This window comes from Pelodiscus sinensis, chromosome 2 (assembly GCF_052426305.1).
Source record: "Pelodiscus sinensis isolate ZL-2025 chromosome 2, ASM5242630v1, whole genome shotgun sequence".
Lineage (NCBI taxonomy): Eukaryota > Metazoa > Chordata > Testudines > Trionychidae > Pelodiscus > Pelodiscus sinensis.
In genome coordinates, this window is record NC_143053.1 from 171,961,118 (window position 1) to 171,988,324 (window position 27,207).

A 27,207-nucleotide genomic window follows, 5' to 3' on the forward strand; every position below is an offset into this window, starting at 1 on the left:
AAGAGTCTGTTACAAACATTCAGAATACTTTATGAAGGAATCTTCTATTTGCTATTCAACGTTCATTTTTCTTAGTATGGTTTACTCAGAAAACCTTAAACCATTAGTATAATTGATTTGGGTGTAGTTGAGTTGTATCCATTAGCTAAAACTGGAAAGGAAGGGAGAAAAACACATTTCTTCTCAGAACCTGCCCAGTGTGTTGCAAGTTCTTTTTAGACAAAGGGCTTGTTATGGCTTTACTTGCCCTGGCACATGTCTCATAGTTTTCGGTGGACTTAGCCCACGATTTATAGCAGGATCAGTTCGGAATCAGGTCCAAATAGGTTTATTTTATTCCAGTTCTCATTTTTTAAAATAAAATCTGTTCAAAATACTTGTTCCCACAAAACAACAATGTGTAGTATGGGTGATATCACTTGGTTACTACTATTTGAGTTTAGGCATTATTTCCAAAAGCCAGCACAATGGAAGTGGTGTGAGGATGACGGATGTATTTTGCTTTTATGCACTTACTGATAATAACCCTCTTGTACATAAAGCTGTTTGTTTTTTCTCCATAGCGCAATGTTACAAACCTTGTACTGTGTTGGGTCTGTGGGCGGCTGGAACAGAGTGCACCTTTGCAAGCTGTTTGGCAGGGCTATGTCTCCTTCCAAATTCAACACATTCCTTTGGTAAATGCTTACTGGCTTTTTCATGTCCTCACTGGCTTTGTGTCTCCTGCATTTCAAAACTTACTTTAGAATTTTCCATGTGTGCAAATGTAGGGTTTGGCTGCAGCCTGTTGACTGAAGTCCCTTTGCCACAGGACAGGCATGGCATGGGAAATAAACTTACCCTATGCTGCCCCACACATCTCACAGATATATTATTCAAGGAAGAGGAGTTCAGAATGGAAAGGTGGAGAGAAGAACTACAGGAACAATCCAGAGAATGGTGGGCCTATCATACCAGAAGAGCTTGACCTGCTTAGTCAAGCCAAATGAAGGCTGAGAGGACTATGATTGTTCTCTGTAAATACATCAGGGTGGTAAATACCGGAGCAGGTGAACATCAATTTCAGCTAAAGGACAATGTCGGCACAAGAAGAAATGGATATCAACCGGCCATGAACAAGTCCAGGCTGGAAAATAGAACAAAATTTCTAACCATCAGAGAGGAGAAGCTCTGGAACAACCTCTCAATAGGAGTTGTGGGGGAAAACATCATAACTCAATTTGAGGAAGCTGGTCAAATTTATGAGTGTGACTGTATGATGGGGTTGCTTGTGATGGACAGCAGGTCAGGAACTCATTTCTGGTTTCTTTCTTATGCTCTTCAAGGCTTATGCTTCATGGTTGCAGCCAGCATCTACAGACATCAGAATTCACCCAACTTCCCGATGTATTCCAGTTTTGTTGTTGTCCTTCCTCTGAAGCCATGGCTGGAGGTTGGACAATAGGTGGGTGAGCCCAGAGCTCTGAGATGGCTCTGAACATTCTGTCTCTTAGGTGTTTGGCTGGTATATTCTTGCTCACAGGCTCAGGTAATTGTTGTATGTGGGGGTCACAAAGGAATTTTTCCCCAAGTCAAGACTGGCAGTGACTCTGGGTTTCTGCTTTCCTCTGCAGTGGGTGGGTGAAAATTGCATGACAGGATGATCCGAGTATACTTCATTTAATCATTTCCCTGCCACAGTGTTGGCCTTGTATACTAGTGCATCTCAGTCCCTCGTATTCTCTGCCTGTGGCTCATAACAGTCCAGTCTAAAGTGGACTGTGATACTTAGGTCTAATTTCAGTTGTTGGGTTTAGCGTGTGGGTGCTGGTGGCATGTTATATACAGGGGGTCAGACTAAAGGAGTTTATTTCTTTTGGCCTTAAACTATATGACTCTAGGAGTGTAGTCCCTCTCAGGAACGTGTAAGGGAGGACTTGCCTATCTAGTGCAGTAAAGCATATCAGTGGGCTGTGAATTCTATGTGCACTAAAGTGTCATATTCCATTAATCCCTGCTGGTGCACACTAAAAGTTCACTCATGCACATGAACTTAGTCTTGGTTGGTGATGTTGGTTAGCATTAGACTTCACACCCAGTGATGTGCACTACCGCACTGTACAGACAGCCCTTTGTTAAAAATGCTAACTCATGGGTACTAGATTGTCACTGCCAGGATAAGTAGCTGGCTGGGTGCACACTGGGGGAGTAAATGACTTTCCACCCTCAAGAGCAAAGGGAGAACTGGGGGATACATTTGTCTCTCTGAGCTCAAAGGAATAAAACTAGCTCTATGTAATCCTCAGCTCAGATCATGTATTGGTCAGAAAGAAGTGTCATGGCAGTTCTTGCAAGTGTTAAAACTATACTTGACAAATCACTGACAGTTCCCAAGGCATGTCTCTTTTCTCTCTTTATGGTCTCTGTTATTGCTTCACTTTACAAGGAATCAATTAAAAACATTAACTGAAAAAAAAAAACAAGAAAACAAAACAAAACAAAAAACAAACAAACCAACAACCCTGTTCTGTTGGGTTTTAACAGAGATAATGTGCAGTAGTAAAAGTGCATTTCATTTTCTGTATGATTCTCATCCAACTCTCCAGGCATGGATGCATCCATTGTGTCGGTAACGAGTTACAAATTGCTCAGCTGCAATGAGATACTCTAAAACATCCATGAAGAGCATCAGGGGTAGGAGAGAGACATCATCAAAAGCAGAGGCTAATGCTTTCTAAATGAGGGGGGGAAAGGCAGTTCTGATTCATAGTTAAGCCTCAAGCAATGGGATCTTCTGACTGCCCCATGCCACGCCCTAGTTCATCATCGTTCATGTTTAATGTTTGAATCTCTGCATTCTACAGTCACTCCATTTCCATTTCGGGTCACCTCTTTTCTGTTCCAGTCCTTTTCCATGTAAAATTCAGCTAATACAGGGCAATGGTCTGAAGCCACACCTCCCCAGGACCAGTTATCCGGGATCCATGGATTTGTAAGGCCTTCTCTCACAACGGCCCAGTGACCTGCAGGAAGAAGAATTGCAAAGAAAAAGCTTAATATGGAAAAAGAGCAAGACAGAGGCTTAATCTATATGACCAAGGACCCTGTTCTGCAAACACTTATGTACATGAGGATTCTCAGCCAACTGACATCAATGGGACTGCTCAAGGAGTAAATCAAGATGCCAGCCTAGAAGGGATTTTATAAAGACTCTGTTTTCTTTGTTTCTTGTGGTAGAGATGTTTTACCTGTGAAAACCTTTTTCAAGGTTCGACTGATCCAGATGTTATCCAGCGACTTAGATCCCTGTGGATTCTTTGTGCTGATGTTTGTAAATGTATTTGCAGGGACTAGGTGATGGAATTTTTCCTTTCTCAAAAGATCGTGGTCACTGCTGTCTGGGGCTTGGTTAAAATCACCTAAGATGATCACATCTTTTTCTCCTAGAAAAATGTTAAAAAGACAAGAAAAGAAAGGAGGGAGAAAAATCCATGATTAAATCTGGGATGAAAAGAAATACAACCATTGAGTAGTGATGCTGAATTTACTTTGTATTGAGCCATTTGTTTCTTTAATGTGTCATGATATGATTAAAAATCTTCTCTTGTGAACAAACATATTAGCTTATCTATCTTACTAAGAGCCACTTGTGTTGTTATAATCCATAAAAAGCATCTGGAAATCCAATGTACACTGCACAATTTATGCTGCTTGTTTCCTTTTTGAATTTCCCTCATCACAAATGTCTGGGGAATGATCCCTTCCCTCCACCCCCAACTGTGTCTATTTGTATACAATGGCAGACTGACCCTACCACCAAGTGTTGGCAAGTCTGATCTTGTAGGTTTTAGGAATCTTAGGTGTTGTAAAAAGTGTGAAGATTTTGTTTGCTTTTATTTTAAATAAGACCTACATTTTGGGCCAAATAAGCCCTGATGCTGTCTTTTTACAGTTTTGCAGCTGAGATATTTTTTGCAAAAATATTAAGAAGGAGGTGTGTCTTCTTCGAGAATGGATCAGAGCCAGGAAAAAAAAAAGAGAGAGAGAGAGAGAGAGAGAGAGAGAGACTGAGACTGAGACTGCAGGACACTGATTCTAAAATTGTAGATTTAAGAAATTTCAAAAAACAACCAGTACTGGTAGCAGAAGCAGCAGTCATACCCCCTTGTAATTAACAAATCGAGGACTCTGTAAATCTATTGAAGAGATGAAACTTGTATTTATTTGTTTAAGTAACTAAACGGATTTTATGGAACTTTGAGATGCCTCAGAGTTTGTCTATGGTTGAGATTTTGAAAGGAACTAAGGATGTTATGCGTGCAACTTCTTTAGGTTCCTTATACTTAAGGTGAGATTTATGTGGAAAATTGTCTAGATTTAAAAATATAATAAAATAAATTTAAACCTCATCCCCATTGCTGAAATATCCTGCTGCTTTGACACCAGTGTAGCTCTAAGACTCTCAATGAAAATATCCTTGATGTATGCTAATGTGAGAGAAGAATGAGACTCTAGGTATTTGTGTCTCTTTTGTCCCATGTTAGGTTGCTGGTGCCTGACACAAACCACTTCATGGGTTGTGGTGATGCTGGTACCCATCCAAAGAAGTCACTGCATTATGACTTGATAAATGACTATGAGGAAACTGCTAAAAAAGGATGCTAGTATGCTAAAATAGCCTAAAGTTTAACCTCAGAAAGTCTACTAGAGAATATCATATGGATTATAAATACCTCAGTATTTTTTTCAAATTTTCCCCTCTGAAGAACATTTATTTCAAATATCTGCTTTTGATGCATCATCCTACATTTATTGTCATCAACCAGACCATCTAGGACCAGCAGTTGGCCAATGTTCCCTCTAATTATCCATGCATTTGTGGAATAAATTTTGTTATGTGCACCGGGGCATTTGCAGATTTGCACTACCAGTAGAAACAAATGCTGCTGGATCTGGACACTCTGCCAATTAGCTGGGCAATATTTGAATCTCTCCTGGTGCACAGCATTGAGGGAACACTGCTGTTGGCTTGTTCCCTGACTAACTTTACTGCTAGACAACTGGTGAGTCCACTGGACTGCCTTGAAACTGAGAGTGGCTCGACTGGCTGCTGGTTAAGCAACCATGCTTATAAGCCTGTCTCCCCAAACAGATCAACAGCTGATCAACGTCCACCATGTATGCAGCTGTGCTTGTCCTTCTTCCAGCCCCACCTCTTCCTCTGGCTTCAAACTCATGCTCTGTCTCTGACTTATTGAGCTGATTGACCCTCTGCTTCTGGATTTGGCTTCAGTCCCTCCAGTATCGACTTTAGCTTGTTTCCTGAACTCTGCCCACTCTAGATCCAGCTCTAACCAGTATGCCGAACTCTCCACTAGCTGTAATTCCACTCTGCTGCTGTAGAGGCAGTCAGCCAGCAGGGGGAGCTTAAGTTAAACAACAAACCCTGTTCATCTCTTCCCTCCTATCATTTTGCTTATTGGACCCTTTTTCTGTTGGAGAGAGAGAGAGAAGCATTTGACAAGCTCTGTCACCAACAGAAACTGGTCCAATAAAAGGTATTACCTCACTCACCTTGTCTCTCTAATACCCTGGGACTGCCCATGGCTACAACTACCCTGCAGTCATCTTTTTGCTTATCATTTAGAAAGGAAAAACCAAGCTCCTATGCAAGAAATAGTGGGTAGTAGGATCAACTATTACCTGATTAAAAATAATGAAACAGAGAAACCACTATTATTTTCTATCTAAGATGATGACAAACAACACAAATATTTAGTAGCTCCTCTGCTATTTTCAGCTCCATTAGAATTATGAAGAAAATCAATGCTTGCCTGACGAATAAGGTCAGAATTACTCTAGAAGTAATCCATTTACTTTCATGCTTCTAACTCAGTACTACAAATAGAAAACACCATTTTAATTGCTTATAAACAAATGCTTGAAGGTACCATCTTCTATAAACTAAGACGCACACGATGTCATGAATCAGTACTGCAAGTTCGTCCCGTAACCAATAAAGATCCCAGTCTTGGTAAGAGCAATGAAATGAATCAGATCACTCTGGGTCATGGTCTTACAATGTTGTAGTGAAACAGGTGGGAAAATATGCGAATTACCTCTAGTTACTAGCTCATCCTTCCTCTTTTAGGGTATGTCTACACTACCACCCTAGTTCGCACTAGGGTGGTAATGTAGTCAACCAGAGTTGCAAATGAAGCCCGGGATTTGAATTTTCCGGGCTTCATTTGCATGTTGCCGGGCGCCGCCATTTTTAAATGTCCACTAGTTCGGACTCCGTGCCCGCGGCTACACGCGGCACGGACTAGGTAGTTCATACTAGGCTTCCTATTCCGAACTACCGTTACTCCTCATTCCACCGTGAAATAGAATCTCCACCGTGTGCAAGGGTAAGACCTGACCTCCTCTCAAAGGAAATAATGGCCTGATCCTGAGTATGGCATGACACTGAGCAGGGTATTTATGAGGAGGCTCCAGAAAGGAAGACCTTCCCAGAACCTCAAAGACCTGTCTACAGCGGGCTGATACATGGACAGCCTGTGGGGAGTTGGCCCACAAGTGGGAAGAGCAGTTATTGGGTCAAGAGCCTGACCGACATACTAGGACAACCAACTGCTTGTATATGGCTGGGACCATCCAGCCTTGTGCTTTGAACCCAGATATGCACAGTGTTTAAGAGTAGAAAAGGAGTTGGCTGCACAGCATCATCTCCCACAAGCTGAGGGAAACACACCCTCTCAATTGCTCCTGGAGGGAAGAGCACAAAGAACCCACGGCTCACTGGCCTAACACCACTGGGCCATTGACCAGGGAGGAAAAGCAGACACTATTGCTCCTGGGGACCAACGGTGCTCCAGGAGGAAACAATGCTTAATAACTAGTTTCCTCCAATGTACAGGTACCACTTCACACATATGCAAGATAACAGACCTATTGTTTGTTCACAAAAGTAGTCTGAAAGCAGAGTTTTCCTGAAAGTCACACCTGAATTCATTTTAACTCAAACTAAATGATAGACTTAAGTATCCCTGAGAAATTAAGTCTTTGCTATCCACATGCATCCTGATTAAGGAAGGAAACGGAGCACATGCATAACTTTAAGTACATGATTCATCTCATTGACTTCAGTGGCACTGAATTCAGCCCAGTTTAAGCTCAAAGTTGTGCATGTACTTAAATTCCATCTTGAATGAGGACCTGTGTGTTATATGTTTTGAGAAGGTACATGTGTCAACTCACAAGGCCAGGGCCCAACAAGATTATGGATTCCCTTCAAGACAGAGTTGTTTAGGGATAGTTGCTTTTATTAATCTCACTACATTACTACTATTACCGGCTTAATACTGCCACATGGTTACATAGCTACTGCAAAGTAATACGCCAATAAGCATAGCATAAAAGCGAGCAACAGGCACATGGAAATGCTTATGCCCCTTCAGTCTGCAGGGAGTCCCGTTCCTGTCACCTCGCACCAGGCCGCAGTGGAGGTAGCTCCAGCTGGGGAGATCCAGGGCACCCTCTGAGGTCTAGGTCCCTGGTGAGATTCACTGGACACGGGACTCCCAATGATCTTATACTTTAGGGCTATGTCTAGACTGGCATGATTTTCCGGAAATGCTTTTCCGGAAAAGCACTTTTTACGGAAAAGCGTCCGTGGCCAGTCTAGACGCACTTTTCCACAAAACAGCCCCGATCGCCATTTTTGCGATCAGGGCTTTTTTTTGCGGAAAACAGTACTGTGCTGTCTACACTGGCCCTTTTGCGCAAAAGTATTTTGGAAAAAGACTTTTGCCCGAATGGGAGCAGCATAGTATTTCCGGAAAATCACTGACGATCTTAAATGAGATCGTCAGTGCTTTTCTGGAAATTCAAGCGGCCAGTGTAGACAACTGGCAAGTTTTTCCGGAAAAGCGGCTGATTTTCCGGAAAAACTTGCCAGTCTAGACACAGCCTAGCTGTTTACTGAGTGTCCACGAGCTGGCCCAATGCCACTCTCAATGTTCCCACGGGGCTGAGAACCGAGGTCATGTTATTTATCCCATACTCAGCTCTTAGCTAGCAAGCATAGGCAGTTGCAGCTGATGAAGGCTGTCTGATAAAGAACAGGTCTTTTCATCAGCAGGGCTCATGGCTGGCCTAGAGGAATACAAATGTAACCTCTGCAAGCCCACATATGGCTTTTTATGTGACAACATGGTAATCCTTCATTCAAGACAGGGTGTAAATTCCTATTTTTGGTGAAAAACTTAACACAACACAACCATACCATGCCTCTGTAATGCTCCAAACCAGAAGGACTACTGGTCTGACACAGGGATGTAAAATCCCATTGAATCAGTTAACTGGCTAAACGTTACACTATGCTACGTTTATCTGGTTAATTGCTTAACTGAGATCCATGGTGCAATGAGCCTGGACAGGCTGGAACGGCCCCATAGCAGCAGGCCCAGCTGGGCTGCCAGTTAACCATTTACATCCCTAATCTGACAAAGCATGACCATTCTTATATTAAGTCATGGTAAAAATAAGTGAAAACAGAACTAAAATGAAACTAAAGAAGCAGAACTAAATTCAGACCCAAAGAAAGTGGGTGCAAATCCACTTGCTTTAATAAAGCTGCATCTCATTATGCCAGGTCTGAATTTGGCCCATATGGGTTACATAAACAATCCATTTCTTTTTAAGAATCCTTTCAAATTGCAAGACATGTGAAAAAATACTTAACACAGTATGACTTAAAAACAGCCTTGACTGACCTTTTGCAGCTCAAAGGAAAACAAGAGTGTCTAAGCCTCTCCTGAAAGAGGAGACTGGTATTGATTCTTAACTTTTCAAGTGACTGACCTGGTAAAACTGGGTCAAGTTGAAAATCATCACACACATAACCTTATAACTGCTTGGCCTTTGTTAAATAGCAAACAACATGTTCACTTTTCCTATCCCTATAAAGAGACCTAACAATAAGAACTGGAAAATCACTGCTTAGCCCCGCAAGAAATTGTTTACGAGTACCCAAGCAGGAAGTAGGTTTCAGAAGTGGGACAGAGTCAAATGTCTCTCTAATAAATTACACTTTCAGTGCCAAAATCTACTCTGATTTACATGGTGTAAATCCAGAATAAGTCCTGTGAAGTCAGTGGAATTACTCTGAATTTACAAAAATGTATAACAAAGTAGAATTGGGCTTATTTTTTAAAATAGGCATCAAAAGGTTTGGGATGAACTGTTTTTTCTCAGAGTAGTTACAAAAATACTATGAAGTAAAGGTATAAAATCAATTTCTGTCTAAAAATTCACTAGTCCTGATTCTGATCTCATATAAGTCCCATTTTAATAAAGCATTTTAGCATGTGTTTAGCTTTAAGCCTGTGAGTATCCCATTAATTACACTGGTTTATGACTGGGAATAATTCAATATAAAGCAATGGCAAGCCAGCACAAAGTCAATCTGGACTCATGATATGCCCTAAAAATCGGGGTAGAGGGGAAACAGAAAAAGAAATGCTGAGAAACAAAATGGGCTGGACATAACTTCAAACTTTTAAATGGAAAGGGACTGGTGAGAATATAAGATCAATGTGGGGCCATGTAGATTTTAGTTTGAGATTAACTGTAGTTCATTCTAATTACATGAGCTGAGTGTGTGCATGTCCCTGGATAAAAATAACATCATACCTTTCAGGGTTTCCTGCAGAGTTTGTGCAAAGGTTGCTAATTTGTGGCTATCGTGATTCTTCCCTGGATTCTCTCCTGCTGAGGGTAACAGGGCCAGATGAAGGTTAACCAGTGTTAGATCATTCATTCCAACCTAAACAGGAGCAAACAATGTAACAAAGAAAGGATCAGGATGGTCACAGAAGCGTAAGCTTTTAATTCTGTCATTTACTCCAAGCACACTTTTTTTTTTTTTTAGCATTTGGGACTGGTCCTATAGATGAGGGTATTTTTATTTCTTTTAAAAACACTGGGCAGACATTCTGCAGTTCTAGCTGCAATACAGTTGTATCATTTCAGGTCTGGAGAAACAGTTTTTCATAATCAATAAGCTTCTGTACCAATAAAAATCATGTTACAACTGAAAATATAAATAATGCTAACTTTGTTCACAGTTATTACACAGATTAATTATTCCATAGTGTGACCAGAGACTAAACATGGAACACAACTCCTTGATGAAAACTGTTCATTGGGGTCTCTGTCCAGTGTACGCATACTTAGATCCTCATCTGATGTGTGTAAAAAAAGCAAGCAGGAGTATCCCCAATTTTTCCAGGTAGATTTTTGACCTTTTCTGTACACACTAGAAATCATTTCAGAATGCTATCAAAGTCATCACAGTCACAAACCATGATCCCTCTGTTCGCCAACTTATTTTATGTGAAGGCTGGTGCCTCAAGCTGCCACTTGGTCTCAGACTTTCACAGACATCCAAGCACACAGGCACGAGCCCCACCGGACAGACCACCCTTCTAGAATGAGTGGATACTCCTGAATGGGCTGTCCCAGTGAAAGAACTTGGAAACATTGTGAGGTCTCCCACTGGTGGGATTGACTTTACATTTCTCTTTACATTTCTCCATCAAGGGAAGATTTGAAAGCCTGACTCCCCTCTTCTCAGTCTGCAGGCATCAGGGAGATCTGCCTACAGATCTCACTACAACTGGAGCCTCTGTGCTTCTGCACTGCTTCCCATCCTCCTGCCGGAGTTTACGACATACTGACATGCTCCAGTGGTTGTTTCTATTGGACACCTGCCCCCCCCTCAAGGGGGTTCATTTGGTGGGGTGGAACAAAATTAGCATTGACTTAGATTAACATTTCCCATGGAGTTTAAAAGGGGGAAACTCCACAGACAGAATGCCACCCCCCTCCATACGCACCCCTCCTACCATGCATAGCCAGTGAAGTGGGGGGGTGGAGGTACTTCCCCTGGGGTTGATAAAAAGATGGCGCATAGCAGAGAGTCAGCATGCCCTATTAAACACCACCATCCATACAGCTTAGTTCCTGCTGGTTATTGCTAACCCCCATCCATGGGAATCAGGCTGATGGGCCTTCACTCTCACCTCTTCAATAGAGAGGGATACGGTCTGCTAATGCTTATAGAGAGATAGGATAGCCAAAAGGCTTTGCTTATGATGCAACAGGCCAAAGTAGTGGCCTCCATCAAAGGGCAGGCAACTGTTAGTCACTAGAAATGACGTGTTGCTTCTTTGGATTTTCTACCTAAAAGGTTTTTACAGAAGCATAATTGAAAAGGCAACCACAACATGATGCCGCTACCTTGAAACGTGCAAGGTGAGGGTGAGGATAGGCGTGCTTCCCATTGCCGTTAGTGTGCGTGTTCTCCTGTAAGGAGGCATCCCTCAGCTCGATGCCAGCTGTCGTGTCCCAGAGGAAGCCAGAATATTCAACCCCCTACAATTAAAAAGGAAAAAAGCTGTTAACAAAAGCATGAAATATGATGACACCATTGTTGTGACCATTCCATGACACGTACCCAGGGCTGCATTCAGCCCAACCGAGCCCAGAGCCCATCAATTCCACCAGTCTCTATGGTCCAAATTTAGTAGTATCAACAATGGCTATGTGAGCTGGTCAGAAAACATGCGACACGCAGCAGTGCAGGGCAACGTGTGCTGATTTAGCATCAAGTGAAGGTGCAGAATAAGTTTACCTGACCACATGCGCTGGGGAGAAGGGAGAAGAGCAAAGCTACACATAGCAGAATGTGAGAGAATTTACTCCCATAACCCCCTAGAAAGAATACTCCATGGCCAAATTCAGCCCAAATGCGGCAAAGCACTTTAGCCACAACTTCCACTGACCTTAACAAAATTTATTTACATCAAGGACTGATTTTGCACCGCTTTGCACTACTTACAGACACTTATACCTGTCTTCTGGCTAACTGAAGCTCATGTAACTTACAGCACGATTAAAATGAGTCAGTCTCTGGATTTAAGAAGCCACCTCAACTATTCCACTGGTAATATTGCTGCATGTGGCATGAGCTGGTGCAGTGTAAGATGCATCCTTTCAAAGACTGTAGTACAGGTTCCTTTGGTATTCTTGGAGATATCTCTGATTTAGACATAGTGCCTCCAGGAGCTCTTGCTGGGATCACCCATGTCTCTGAATGTGTGTGTGTCTCTCTCTCTCTCTCACACACACACACACACACAGCCCTCTCTCTTCCTGACCTTTTTTGAACACCTCCCTCCAAATAAAGCATAGCTAAAGCCAGCCCCAGAAATGGCTTTCCATTCCCTACTGCAGTAAAAAAGCAGCATCCACTGTGCAGTATTTTCTCAGGGTTTGTACAAAGACATTAAGGTCAGTTAATTTTTTTTTGCTTGCTCAAAGACTTCTTAAAGCTTTAAAATAGTACCATAATTATTTCATCTGACTATTGTTCCATAGCTATAAGTAAGCGGAGGGAGAAAAAACAGCTCTCCTCTTTTCTCTCCATTCTCTGGCTTCAGACTGCCTCATTACACTGACAGCCAGAAATCAATTTTTGGAGGGGCTGAGAAACCACACACAATGGAAGACAGCTCAGTCAACGAAAGGGCTGCTCTTTGTTACTGTACTATGTATACAGAATCTTCAAATAGAACTGTGCTCCTGAGCCACTTACAAGCTAAAAAGTGGCATAGTTAGTGGTTCAATAGCAGAGTCAGTTTTTCTTCTTGATAAAGCTCATCAGTTGAAATCAGAGGACCCAATTTCTATTCCTTGTTTGGCCACAGACTCCCTCTGTGATTTGCATAGGTCATTTAACTTCTCTGCACCTGTGAAACAGGCTTCTTAATAGTTATTAATCAAGCAGTCCTCACTCAGCTAAAACTCCCATTGACTTCAGAGAGAGTTGACACAAGTAAAAACAGAGAAAAGGACTTTTGGATTTGGCCAAGGAATACCAAAAGATGGTATCATTTTTTGGAAGAGGAACAGGGAACTTTGTACCACTTTTATATTGTGTATTCAATTGGTCTCATACAGGAATGGGGAACATTTTTGGAGTCAGGGGCCACTGACCCACAGAAAACTCAGTCAGGAGCTGCATACAAGTGAGAAGGGAAAAAAAAACCTAACCCTCACTGATGTGGCCCTTGACTGAAAAGCAGAAAGACACTGCCCACATTTTCCTCGCACACCAGAGCGTAGGGGGACCCAGACTAATAAATTTTGTGTGCTCCAGCCCCATGGTGGGGAAACGGGGGCTGGAATGCCAGCACTTCCCAATTTGGGGGCGGAAGCCCTGAGCCTCGAGGGTTGGATCCAGGCAAGCCAGAGGCTGCATCTAGCCTTGGGCCCTGGTCTATGTTTAAGATGTTACAACAGATCATAATGCTGCAAAGGGATTGGTGTCCCACCATGGGGATGGGAGTCTCATCGAAGCCAATGGGACTTTGGGGACGAGCAAAGAGTCTTCTTGTAGGTCCCTTGGCAGGGTGGAAGCTCTAGAACGTAATTCTCAGAAATTTCAAGATGAGCCAACTAATCCACTCTGAGCTAGATTTTAATGGTTGACAACAGCAGTAAAATCCAGAGACTTCTTTGGCTCAGCCAAAGAAGTCACCAATTTCATTTTACCCTACATATGATTAATTATTATTATTATAATTATTATAGCAGTGTCTGGAAGTCATCTGAGTTCAGAGTTCTGTTGCGGTAGGTGCACAAGCACATAGTCAGAGGCAACAGAGGAAGAGTAGTTATTCCTTTCTCCTCCTTTCCCCCATTTTACAGAGAGGGAGCTGATGAATAGAGAGTAAATCAACTTCACCTGGCCAAGGTCACAAAGGAAGTCTCACAGAGCTGGGAAATGAACCCAGATGTCCTGAGTCCCAGCACAGTGTACTAACAAAACCACGCTCTCCCTCAGGTGCAGCGACATCTTGGAGTTAAAATCAGCAAATGAAAATTCACATAACTCTTTGGTTTCTTGTACCCCATTCATCTTCTAACCAAGGAATAAAAATGCCTTGAAATGGATTACTTCATTGTGCATACAATGAGGCTCTGTCACATATTCAAATTAAAAGTAGGGGTGTCAATTAATCGCAGATAACTAAAAAAATTGTGATAATCACAGTTTTAATTGCACTATAAAACAATAGAATAACAATTTAAATCTATTAAACATTGTTGAATGTTTTTCTATATTTGATTTCATATGCAACACAAAATATAAAGCGTACAGTGCTTACTTTATATTATCTTGATCACAAAGATTACCCTGTAAAAATGATAAAAAATAGTATTTGTCTGTTCACCACATACAACTATTGTGCAATCTGTTTATCATGAAAGTGCAACTTACAATGTAGATTTTGTTACATAACTGCTCTCAAAAACAAAACAATGTAAAACTTTAGAGCCTACACGTCCATTCAGTCTTACTTTTTCAGCCAATCGCTAAGACAAACAAGTTTGATTACATTAAAGGGAGACAATGCTGCCCACTTCTTATTTACATCAACTGAAAGTGAGAACAAGTGTTCATATAGCACTTTTGGAACTGGCATTACAAGGTATTTACGTGCCAGATATATTAAACATTTGTATGCCTGTTCGTGCTTCGGCCACCATTCCAGAGGAAATGCTTCTGTGCTGATTGATTATACTTGCTAAAAAATAATGCATTAATTACAGTTGTGACTAAGCTCCTTGGGGAAGAATTGTATGTCTCCTGCTCTGTGTTTTACGCACATTCTGCCACATATATCATCTTGGATGTTGACTCAACACATGTTGTTCATTTTAAAAACGAACACTTTCGTACTAGATTTGACACAACACAAAGAAGGCACCAATGTGAGATTTCCAAAGATAACTACAGCACTCAACCTAAAGTTAAAGAATATGAAGTACCCCAAAAAATCTGAAAGGGATGAGGTGTGAAATAGGCTTTCAGAAGTCTTAAAAAAGCAACACACCAATGCGGAAACTACAGAACCCAAAGCGCCAAAAAAAGAAAATCAACCTTCTTCTGCAGGTGGAATCTGACTCACATGATAAACATGCCTTGGTCTGCATTGCTTTGGATCATTATCAAGTAGAACCTGTCATCAGCATGGATGCATGCCCTCTGGAATTGTGCTTGAAGCATGAAGGGATGCATGAATCTTTAGTGTGTCTGGTACATAAATACGTTGTGACACCAGCTACAATAGTGAAATGTGAATGTCCAGTCTCACGTTCAGAAGACAATGCAAACAAGAAGTGGAAAGCATTATCGCCTATAAATGTGAACAAACTTGTTGTCTAAGCAATTAGCCGAAGAAGTAGGATCGAGGGAACTTTTAGCCACTAAAATTATAGATTGTTTTATTTTTTAATGTAGTGTTTTGTTCATACATTTGGCACGTTCAACTTTCATGATAAAAAGGTTTGCGCTATAGCACTTGTGTGAGGTGGACTGAAAAATACTATTTCTTTTGGTTTTTTACAGTGGAAATATTTTAATTAAAAATAAATAGAACGGGAGCACTATAGACTTTGTTTTCTGTGTTATAATTGAAATCAGTATATTTGAAAATGTAGAAAACATCCAAAATATTTATATAAGTGGTATTCCATTACTGGTTAGCAGCGTGACTAAACACAATTAATTTTTTATAGTGCTTGACAGCTCTATTCAAAAGTATTCAAATAGGGTTTCCAGTGGCTGCTACAATACATTTCTTATTATGCTTGTGCGACTTTTCAGTTAGTCCTGGTAGCTATGTCTAATTTGTAAAGGAAATGCTTCTTTTTTCATTTAGCTTCCACTTCAGAACCATTGCAGCACCCAACAACTGTCACAACAAACCATGCTCAAACTTGAATAGGAACATGATTCATATGTGGAGAAGAAAAACAAAGCTGTGGGTTCTTTTTTCAGTACTGTGATGAAGTACTTACTGGGACACAACCGTTTCCATCTATTACATTAAAACAGTACCCAGAATAGACTGAAAATAATCCCATGTGCAACCACAAACAATTCATTTCCTTTCATGGGGCCATGTCTCATCTTCATGGCATGATGTGTGCAGAATACCCAATCTTATAATTATAAGTGTCCTGTAAATTACCCTACTGAACAACAACAGACCAGATCCTGGCATGCTGAAGAGTGAGTACCTTACTCCTCATGTAGTCTCACTGGAATAAGCTACTCAAAAAATAAAACACTACACAACCTCAGTAAGGCTGACAGCATTTAGCTTAGTGTAAATATATTCTATATACTTTACACAGTGGTGGGTGCCAATAAATAATGGTTTACACATAACAGGATGAATACTTTGCTTCCATATACATTCGAAATATTGGAAGTACTGCAGTAGAAGTGTTTATTTTTGAAAAGTGCAAACAGTGTACTTTAAACATATGCAATATACAGTTTATGGAACACATAACATGAGCTTCTTTTCCAGATGACAAAAGAACACTGAATAGACTCCCTGTGATTTGCAAACAAAGAAAACTGGAAAGATTAGAAACTTCCAGCCAAAATTTTATCATGGACCAAGGTAAAAAGACCAGCAGAATAGCACTCAGCAAGTACAGGCAGTCCCCGGGTTACATGGATCCGACTTACATCGGATCCCTACTTACAAACAGGGTGAGGCAACCCCGCACTAGCTGCTTCCCCCCAGCAGACCAGGGAGATGCGAAGCTAGCGCCTCCCCCTCCCCCCCAGCAGACCAGGGAGACGCGGAGCAGCTTTTCTCAGCAGACACCTCAGCTTGAGAATAAAGGACTGAGGGAAGTGAGGTGTGGGAGAATAAAACTGAGCTTTGGAGAAATGTTTGGCTAGAGTTTCCCCTACAATATGTACCAGTTCCGACTTACATACAAATTCAACTTAAGAACAAACCTACAGTCCCTATCTTGTACGTAACCCGGGGACTGCCTGTACTTCAAGATGTCAGCAAGCAGAATGCAGGACTATCTTTGTATCCTATTGTATGGTCTTTGCCACACACTCTTCTTTTTAAAATATGTATTTTTCCTTGCTTCCTGGCTACACAAAGAAAAATTGCTCTTTGAAAAATCAACAACAAAAGTAAAATCAAATATCACAGAAAGAGTCAGCTCAAAATTGAGGAGAACTGCAACCACCGCCCCCTGCAAATTGCAGAATGTTTTGGCCCAAATTAAAAATATGTCCTTGGTTTGAGCAAAACAAAATGAAGTAAAAGGTCAAGTTTTGGGGATTAATGTACCTTATATAGCTGGCCTGTGGGTTTCTCGGAAACAACACCCTTCCAGCATCCTCTAGGGCCCTTCCACTTACGGATGTTTGGCAGAGTCGGCTGGTTCAACTCCATACAAAACTGCAAAGGAAAAGAAAAAGCTTTGTAGAGATTTTTTTTTCTTCCTTAAACAAGAATAAAGCAGCCTTGTAAAGCAGTATTAATAACAGACATACTAGAGATGACAGACTATAACCTCTATTGAAATATTAAACACATGCCGCCTACAGATGCGAGGCCAGCTCCGCAGACAGTGTAAAATGGCATATCTCTCTTGACTTAAATGGAGTGATGTCAATTTATACCAGCTCTGAATCTGGCCCCTGGGTTTTCATACAGCAACAGCTTGAACGAACTCTGGAAAGGCAGGCTCGGTCACTTAGGCTATGTCTACACTACAGAGTTTTTCTGCAAAAACTCGCAGAGCGTCCACACCTCAAGTGTGTTTTTGCGCAAGAGAATCGAAAGAACAGAGGGGTTTTTGTGCAATTGGTATTCCTCTTTCTATAAGGAAGAAGCCTTTTTGCGAAAGAGCACTTTCACAAAAAGGCATGTGTGGATGGGGAAGGGGGGGCGTTTGTGCAAAAAGAGGAAAAAGGAAAAAGCACAGGTGCCCCGGTGGCCATTCTGTACATACCAATCAGTGCTTACTTTCGAGAGAACTTCCATGCAGTCTGGGCACTCTTTTTCGCAAAAGCCCATAGTTTTTTTGATGTGCTTTTGCAGTGTGGACGCGCTCTTGCGCAAGAAGTTTTTGTGGAAGATCTCTGCCAATAAAAGCTTGTTGTGCAAGAAGCCTGAAGTCTAGACATAGCCACAGAGAGAACAAGCACATGCCACTAGCACGTAACAGAAACTCTGAAACGTTAACATCCATGAGAGTTTGCATAAAGGGAAGACTGAGCCAAAGTCTGCACCAACTTTCACTCACTTTGACATTTTTAGAACTTTTATTAAAACAACTCACTGAAGGTGCTATAATTGTAACTTATTTAAAACATTTGACCCACAAGTTAATTTATGCAAAGCTCCAGACCTTTTAGTGTAACTGTAAGGAGTTAGAGTATTTGAAAGTCTCTACTAAGAATGATGTGAAACTGAAATAGCCACGTTATATTTTAAAAGAATTCCTTTTATGCCTGCTTCCAATTATTATAACTCTATCTTCTAGGCCATAACCACAGAGCCAGACCCATGTCCTGTTCCAGACCCTTTGCACTATTCTGGTATATTGTTCTGCAAAAACACAAATATTTTCAGTGAGAAAAGTTCTCTTTGGGTGAAACCTTGCATGATGTCTGTCACACCAAAACATAGGGCTAAGCTAAAAGCAACAAAGAGGGGTTTATAAGGCAAATGATAACCAGAGCTCCAATCCCTCAAACCGAACAGTGCAGATAGACCATGCTGCCCATGCAGACTTTCACAGGCTTCAATGGGCCTGCTTGTAGGAGTACAGGTCTCCTGCATGGAACTCATTGCCAGGTTGGGGTTGTGGCTTAGAATAACAACACTGGGGCTGCATATCTTACCAGCTTACTATTTTCTGAGGTTTTCACTAGGGATGTAAAAGTGTAGTCGATTAACCAGTTAACCAATAAGCAAAAGCTTATAGGCTAATGCTATAGACTCCCCTCCTCCCCACTTGCTAGTAAAATTTTTAGCAGGCTGGCCAGCAGCCCGGCTCAGTCCTGCCTTGCGACGGGTCCGGGACCTACTCCAGCTGGAGCTCTGCATTTAAAGCGTTTTAGGCGCTGGGCCTGCAGGCAGCCTAGCTCAGTTCCGGCTTGCACCGGGTCCAGGAGCTCAGACCACCCCTAGACAGGGGCTGCTGCCACCTTGCACCACTGTGTCTGTATCAGAGCCAGCAATACAGGGTGACAGGCAGCGCATCCACAAGGGGAGCTGGTTTTTAAACTGGCTCCCTTCACTGGACCAGCTCCCATTTGGCACCCCGTGTTGCTGTCTGATACAGTGGCAGCAGCGCAGAGTGGCAGGGGTCTCCTTGGGAGTGAGGTCGGAGCACACTGGCTGTCGGCCTCGCCCTCAGGGACTATAGAATAGTTGACTAACCAATAAGAATTCATGAAGTTACTCGACTATTCTATTACCATCCCTAGTTCTCACACCTATTTATTTTTCTTTTTTAAAATAAAGTCCGAACCCGTGGACTTGATGGACAGCCTTGTCTCTAATTTAGGCTCAGCTGAGGCTCAAGCTTTTAGCATCTATGCCTCAGGAATATGCTACCCAACAGAAGGCTGAGTCAGTTTTAGTTTCTAAATCAAGAGTTGAAGTGTTTGGTATCTCTTTTTAATTGTGCAGAAATGCAAAGGGCTTTGGGCATTATGTGATTAGAGTTACTTGATTGTAACATGAAGTAGCACTACACTAACACCATGCTTGTGCTTATCAATGAAACCAAGACTAGACAGTGCTTAGGACAGGGGTGAGCAAAAGCCTCTCAATGAAGTGGATACCGGCCCGCCTAGGGCTTTGATCCGGCCCACGAGGCAGTTCCAGGCTCTGCCCCCTAGCACAACCTACACACTCGTGCCATGCAAGCCGATTTTCAGCAGCATGCGTGAGAGAGTTCACTCCCGTCCCGCCTCCTCAGTGCAGCTGCTGGAGAGCGCTCCCTCCTCCCTGCAGCAGATTAGGATGTGGTAAGAGGAGGGAGTGCTGGGGCTCCGGAAGCTGGAGGTACTGCTGCTACAGCCATGCAAGTCCAGGGCTATGTGGCTGTGGCAGCGGCACTTCTGGCCTCCAGGGCCAGTCCTAGACCACAAGGGCTGCAGCCTCAGGGCCGGTCCCAGAACACAGTGGCAGCAGAGCCTCAAGGGCGGCCCTGGACTGTGTCAACAGCGGCAGCTGGGCCTCCGGGGCTGGGCCAGGACAGCGTGGCTGCAGCTGTTGCTGCAAGGGGGCATGAAGCCAATTAAGGTCCTCCCTCATACCCAGACCCCCACACTCCAATCCCCTCACTTCCCTCCTCCCGAACCTGGCACCCCCAGCTTGTTCTGACACTCTACCTTGTTTCTGCAATCTCTCTCCTGGCCAGACACCCCACCCTGCTCCTTCATGCATGATACTCCTGCACCCTCCCTCCTGGCCACATGCTGCACCCTCCCTTGCTCCTGTTCCCTCCACCTGGCCAGACACCTTATTCCCAGCCTACTTCTGCACCCCACCTCCCTCCCAAATCCTGCACCCCATCCCTATCCTACTTGCTGGCAGTCCTGTCTCGTGCACTGTGCCCCTCATTTTGTCCCCACCCCAGAATCTAAGGAGGTCCATAAAATCCACTAACTCCAAAACCCCAGAAAAGTAAATCTGGCCTATGGGAAGCCCTGAACCTCTGTCTACCCCCTTCCCTTTCCCTCACCCCATGAGGCTGGGGCACCAGAGGAGTGAGGTGTCTGAGTTGGAGCCACAGCAGTGAGCATTGGTGGTTTCTGGAGGAGTTATTTTGCTTTTCACTTGTGTGTTGTTTTTTTCTTCTCACTTGGAGGGGAACCCTTTTTGGCCTGGGGGGTCACTTACCCACAGAAAAAAAAAAGACTTTTCTGTGGGTCAGTGACCCCCAGGCCAAAAAGGGTTCCCCATCCCTGCCATAAAGAAAGAAAACACTGAAACCTTTTGTATTGTATATAATATTTTATTTTATTTTATTTTATTTAAAATGAAGTTTGATAAACTAACATGAGAAAGTTAAAATGCTGACTCTGTTTCATAATTTAAATTAAATTGTTCTCCCTAGCTGCAGCTAGTTCAGAAAATAAGGCATCCCCACTTCCTTTGCCCGGCACACAGATCTGTGAATATGTTAAATCTCAGTATGCCACTTCAGAAAGGTTGCCGACCCCTGCACTAAAAGGTAGATCTGTATCTTAATTTATTTATTAATGAAGCTGCTGTAAGTAGGACTGCTGTTGATTTTAAAAGGTATCACCGGCACTCGGACCCATACATAGAGGTGAATAAGTCAAATCTCAACACTCCACCTCTGAAAGGTTGCTGACCCCCTGCCCTATGGCATTGCCCGGGAGCTGGGGACACGTGAGAAGGGCTCGCACTTGCTGGGTGCTTGCATTGCCTGGCAGCCCCCCGGCAGGCACAAGCCCTTTAAACAGAAGTAACTGAAAGGGCTCACAGCTCTCGGTCCCACTGGCCTGGGAGCTGCTCAGGAGGTGGGAGCCCTTTCATCTGCTTCTGTTCAAAGGGCTTGTGCTGCCAGGCAGCTGCTAGGCAACAGGTTAGCAGGGGGGCCAGGAGCTGCCAGCTGTGTTACGTGAATTCTAAGCCTGTGACCCAGACAACTCTAGGAGGAGGCTAGCCCCCAGCACCATCCCCTCTGCTCCAGGTCCCTTCCATTGGCCAGAAGTCAGGGGGCAGGGACCCCAGGCCAAACAAAGCTCCCGGCAGGGTAGTTCTCAACCCCGCCCCTTCCACCCAAGGCCTCACTCCTTCCAAAATTTGTGAAGAGGCCCCCCTTCAAAAATTATTGCCCACCCCTGGCTTAAAAGAATGGGGCTGAATCTTGATTCTTGCTGAATCTCTAAGAACTACCATAATAAATACAATTTGCCCCAAGGATGAATATGTCTCAATGCGTTTTTCAGCATTTTAATACATTTAAATAATCAAACAAAACCACTGGTGGAGATAAGTGTTCTACAGATTGTACCTCCAAAATCCAGCACTATCTGATCCGGGAACATCCCGTGGTCTGGCCTGACCACGGCTGCTCCTGGATCAGAGAGCCCGGGAGCTTAGGGCAGCTGGCATCAGAGTCGGCAGCCTGGCTGGGAGCAGCGCAGGACTGGGGCCGGAGCCCTCCAGCAGCCCCCGAGATCGTGGGGCCGGGATGGGGCTTTGAGGGTCCAAGGCCAGACCCCCACAGCTTCCCCTGGCTGCACAGGGCCGGGACTGTGGTTGTGTGGAGCCAGGGATGGAGCCCCACGGCTTTCCCCAGCTGCATGGGGCTGGGGCTAGGGCTGGGGCTGCGCGGGGCCCCAGCCCCACAGCTGCTCCCTGCTGCACAGGAACGGAGCCTCAAGGCAAGAGCTGGAGCCTGTGCCACCCAGGGAGCCAGCAGTAGCTGGGCAAACAGCCCAGCCGGGCTGGGGGGAGGGAGGGTGAGGCAGGGATGCCTGCTGGGGCAGCCTGTCAGCAGCAGGGGATGGGCTTGGCGGTAGTGGTAGGAGACCTCCCCTGGCCTGGCAAATTCTCTTGTTCGGGATTGGTCAGGTCCCGATGATACCGGACCAGAGAGGTACAACCTGTATTTTTAATATGAATATACAAATAAGTGCTTGGTCTACGTGAAAAACAAACCCATCCTTTATTCATTCTCTAAATTAGATCTGTTAGTAATCCATTTTTAGAGAATCCTTTACATAGACAAGAAACATTAACACATTAAACATTAAACATTAACACAAAACTCTTGATCAAAAGTATGTCCTGATAGGGAAATACGTTCTAGTCTCTTCTATAGAACCTTTCAGATTCCAGATTTCCCCAAAATTGCAGCAAATCAAAATTATTACATTTGGAAGGGAAGTCAAGGGGTTCAGTAATCGTATACTCCATCTACCACAATATACAAGGAGATGTTTTATTTTCTGTGTCCATGAATGTATATTGAGCATAACCTGGAATGTAGCCAATAGCAGTGATTGGACAATTACCCTTAGCAGCTTGCTCTTTTGCAAGTTTTCCTAATATTTGACCTTAGTTGTCATTACTGAAGATGCAAATAATCAATTTTTGTTCCTGTTGACCAACAAAAATAAGCACTCAGTGGAAAGAGCTAAAAGAGAAAATGGAGTAATTGTGCATATTAATAAGGCATCATTATGCACACTTTGATGACTCATACCTAGACCTCAAAACCTGTTTCCAAAGGACAGAATTTCTAAAGTAAACAACCTACCTAAAGCTTCTCTGTAGTATAGGCACTGGGATTGAGGCTAAGCCAAGGGCTTGTTTGAGGTGAAGAAACACCTTCTGTCTCAGAAAAGGGTGTGCTCTCCCGCAAGCCACATGGAAACCACAAATCACACAAGAAAACAAAGCTTGGGGGTGTTATAAAGTAGTGTGAGGATATGTTATTTGTTGTTTGCACATGATTCCATTTTGGAGGGTCATTACACTTCATACACAAAAGCATAATGCAGGCTGAAAAGGAAAAATGAAAAACTACTTCAAGAGACGTCTGTTGCAAGCCCATTAATATAGCACGGCACACTTCCATGCAGTAATCAATGTGAACCTTAAAAAGGTGCTCAAAGCAATTAGCTGTCCAGTTTGTTAAATTGCCATGGAGGGTTTTGAACCAAAAAGGCACTACAGTAAATGCAAACAACAATATACTTCATTAAAGTAATGCTGACCTTGCGTCCACTTAAAATTGGTAGGGAATACATATTCTTTTTTTAAAAAAAGCCTTGCATATGCATTTTTCTATAGATTTTTTAAAAAGTTTCTTGATTCAGCAACTTTAATAATTTTTTTTGATAGAGCAGGGCAGTGAGAGGGAAATAGGTAGTTAATCCCTAGAAATGTGTTTTCTTAAGTGTAGAGATAACGGGTAAATGGTATCAAATCAATCAATTTGGAAGAAGAGTACAGGAATTACAGATTAAACCTATGTGATCAATTGCCAGTGATTCAGATATTTTAAGAGGTACACATTAGCAGAGGCAGAGCTGAGGGGAGGCAGAGAGATGTGAGGACAGACACTTGAAGTCCAAGAGTAGTGAATGCTTGCTGTGGTATCTGAAAAGGAGAGCTGGACCAATCAATGACATGTTTTACCATGGTAGGCAAGGATGTGCTATGCACAAAGCAACCATCGAATTTGATATCCTGCCTCCTACAGCAACCAATACTGTGCTGTGTGCTTCAGAGGAAGGTAAACCTAAGAGATCTAAAATATGCTTTGTTAATTGTGCAATTCTGCCTATGGATGCCTCTGGCAATCAGCTTCCATCCTTAAACATGAGCTTTTTTATTTCATATAGGCTTTAAAGGCTAAGAAGATACAACAAAAATGAAGGATGAACAGAATTTCACATAGCCTCCCAGAGATAACTCTCTCCTAATCCAGTTTTTAATGTACCCTTCCCTAGGTCTCTTCTTCCCCGACTCTCCCTTGATTGCTACATTTCCCATTGCCCCTGGAGCTGATATCAAGCTAAAGCAATGCTTCTTGAACTTGGTGTTCAAGTCCTATTTGCTTCTTCACTGTTCTCACCCAGGAATGACATTTTATTCTCTTCCCAACAAGAATATCTCATCACAGCAAGACACTTGGGCTGTGTCTAGACTGGCCAGTTTTTCTGGAAAATCAGCCGCTTTTCCGGAAAAACTTGCCAACTGTCTACATTGGCCGCCTGAATTTTCACAAAAGCACTGACTTCCTACTGTAAGAAATCAGTGCTTTTTGCAGAAATACTATGCTGCTCCTGTTCAGGCAAAAGTCCTTTTCTGCAAAAGGGCCAGTGTAGACAGCTCAGATTTGTTTTCCACAAAAAAGCCCCGATCACGAAAATGGCGATCAGGGCTTTTTTGTGAAAAAGCGCGTCTAGATTGGCACAGACGCTTTTCCACAAAAAGTGCTTTTGCAGAAAAGTGTCCGTGCCAATCTAGACGCTCTTTTCCGAAAATGCTTTTAACGGAAAACTTTTCCGTTAAAAGCATTTCCGGAAAATCATGCCAGTCTAGACGTAGCCTTGTAGTTCTAATCTGAGCTACCACGGGTGAGGTACAGGATGTAGCTAGGCCTAGTGTGGCATAACTGATACTGTGACAGCCAACAGAAAGGAGAAAAGGTGGTTTAAAGTTCTCCTTTCTTAAATATATTTTCTCACACTTTCAGTTGAGGTCCTGATTTGACATTGATTTTTCAGGGAATAGAACAAGTTGCTGCTAGAAAACTTTTGCGATGAGGAGAAAAGTAGTACAGTTTTCTTTTGCCTTTTTGTCCAACTGATCATTTGTATAAACAGCCAAACGCAAGGGGCCTCCGTGATTCTCCATTGCCCTGCACCTTGTGCAGTCATTTATACTAGGGCAAAGTAAGTATAAAGTGTATGTAAAATGTAATCAAACCAAAATTCTCCACCCCCTTATGCAGAGGGGTAGCATTTTACATCCATTTTGTCTAGGCACAAGACGCTATACGAACTGCAGGGCACAGGTGCATCAGAACTTTTAATGTCATTTTGCTTATCTGCTGGCTGTAAGCAATGGGTCTCATGGCTACAACACTGATGGGGACTCAGAGCATCTGGATTAAATTCCTACTGACATAGGGGAAAAAGCAGCTTGCCCAAGTTCCACTATCTGCCTCAGTTTCCTATCTGTAAAATGGGGGTAATACTACTCTCCAAAACCATAGCATTTGTGTGAATACATTAATGTTTGGGAAGTACTCACCTACTGTATTGATGGTAACCACAGAAGCATGCACATAATCAGGATTCATTTGCTGAAGCATTGTGCTTTATATGTAACTATTCACTTAGCCCTTTCCAGGAAGGCTTTATTAATGGTCTTTTAATGTTTTTTTCATTAACAATGAAATTGCATAAAGGAAGATAAACTTGGAGACATTCTGTGAACAACTAATTATTAGGTATTTACAAAAGAGAGAGGAAAACCACATGAAATCTGTTTCCAATCACAGACATGTCAATAGGTAGGTTTTGGGAAAAAGCTGTCTGCCTTTCATTCTTGATTTAATTGTATGAGTTCAAGTTAAAAATAACAGCCTTGTGGATTACAGGACCTGAGTTACATAAGTTCAGGGTAAAATGCAAGAATGAATGTAAGTTTAAAAAATGACACAACCACTCAAAAGCAAAAACCAAAATCAAAACTTATGGAAACTTTGACTCTGTCTCATTTTGCCTTTCTACCCTCTTTGCCACGTCACTTTGAAAAACAGAGCATAGAAGAGTCACCTTGAATTTTGTGGCTTTGGATAGGCTTCCTAGGTCTGCTTCTTTATTTGTTTCTCCTAATGCTATTGCTAGATAACTAACAATAACTAGCTCTTAAATAGCTCTTTTCATCTTCAAAGTACTTCATGAACAAATTTATCCACAAAAGAACCCTTTTACAGACTGAAATGGAGACAGGGCAGTTCAGCACTAGACATTCAGCTGGTCCTCTAACCCGTCTCATCTTGTGAATTTCTAGACTTTGCCCACGCTTACACACCAGTCCTCATGTTGCACCTGTGGACACCTGCAAGTGCACTTTAAAAACTGTAACAATTATGCCCATGCATGTGTCAGAACTTATATCTGCACAACTCACTTGTCCTGGAGCAAACGGTAATGTTAGCCTGAGCGCAGCTATTTAAATTGTTCAAGAAACCATGCAAGTGTTTGGGGAGCAATGGAAGCTATGGGCTAAAATTAGGTCCCAGAGCATAGCTCCACAACGGTATAAGCGCGCTTCATCCCCTGACAGAAACACATTATGGGCTCGTCTACACTGGCCCCTTTTCCGAAAGGGGCATGTTAATTTCACAGGTCGTAATAGGGAAATCCGCGGGGGATTTAAATATTCCCCGCGGCATTTAAATAAAAATGTCCGCCGCTTTTTTCCGGCTTTTAGAAAAGCCGGAAAAGAGCGTCTACACTGGCCCCGATCCTCCGGAAAAAAAGCCCTTTTCCGGAGGATCTTATTCCTACTTTGAAGTGCTTTGAAGTAGGAATAAGATCCTCTGGAAAAGGGCTTTTTTTCCGGAGGATCGGGGCCAGTGTAGACGCTCTTTTCCGGCTTTTCTAAAAGCCGGAAAAAAGCGGCGGACATTTTTATTTAAATGCCGCGGGGGATATTTAAATCCCCCGCGGATTTCCCTATTACGACCTGTGAAATTAACATGCCCCTTTCGGAAAAGGGGCCAGTGTAGACGTAGCCTATGATTCCTATGATT

General features: G+C 42.8%; 1 protein-coding gene across 1 annotated transcript in view; it reads right to left on the reverse strand.

The window, feature by feature from the left end:
- Positions 1-2,379: 2,379 nt before the first annotated feature.
- Positions 2,380-27,207, reverse strand: part of EEPD1 (endonuclease/exonuclease/phosphatase family domain containing 1) — an 83,361-nt gene continuing 58,533 nt past the window's right edge. The window contains exons 3-7 of the mRNA XM_006124057.5: positions 17,223-17,333; positions 11,284-11,418; positions 9,676-9,808; positions 3,228-3,422; positions 2,380-3,002 (exon numbers count right to left, since the gene is read on the reverse strand). Of these exons, the coding sequence (XP_006124119.3) occupies positions 2,803-3,002; positions 3,228-3,422; positions 9,676-9,808; positions 11,284-11,418; positions 17,223-17,333 (774 nt within the window). The 3' untranslated portion in view covers positions 2,380-2,802. The remainder of the gene's footprint in view (positions 3,003-3,227; positions 3,423-9,675; positions 9,809-11,283; positions 11,419-17,222; positions 17,334-27,207) is intronic.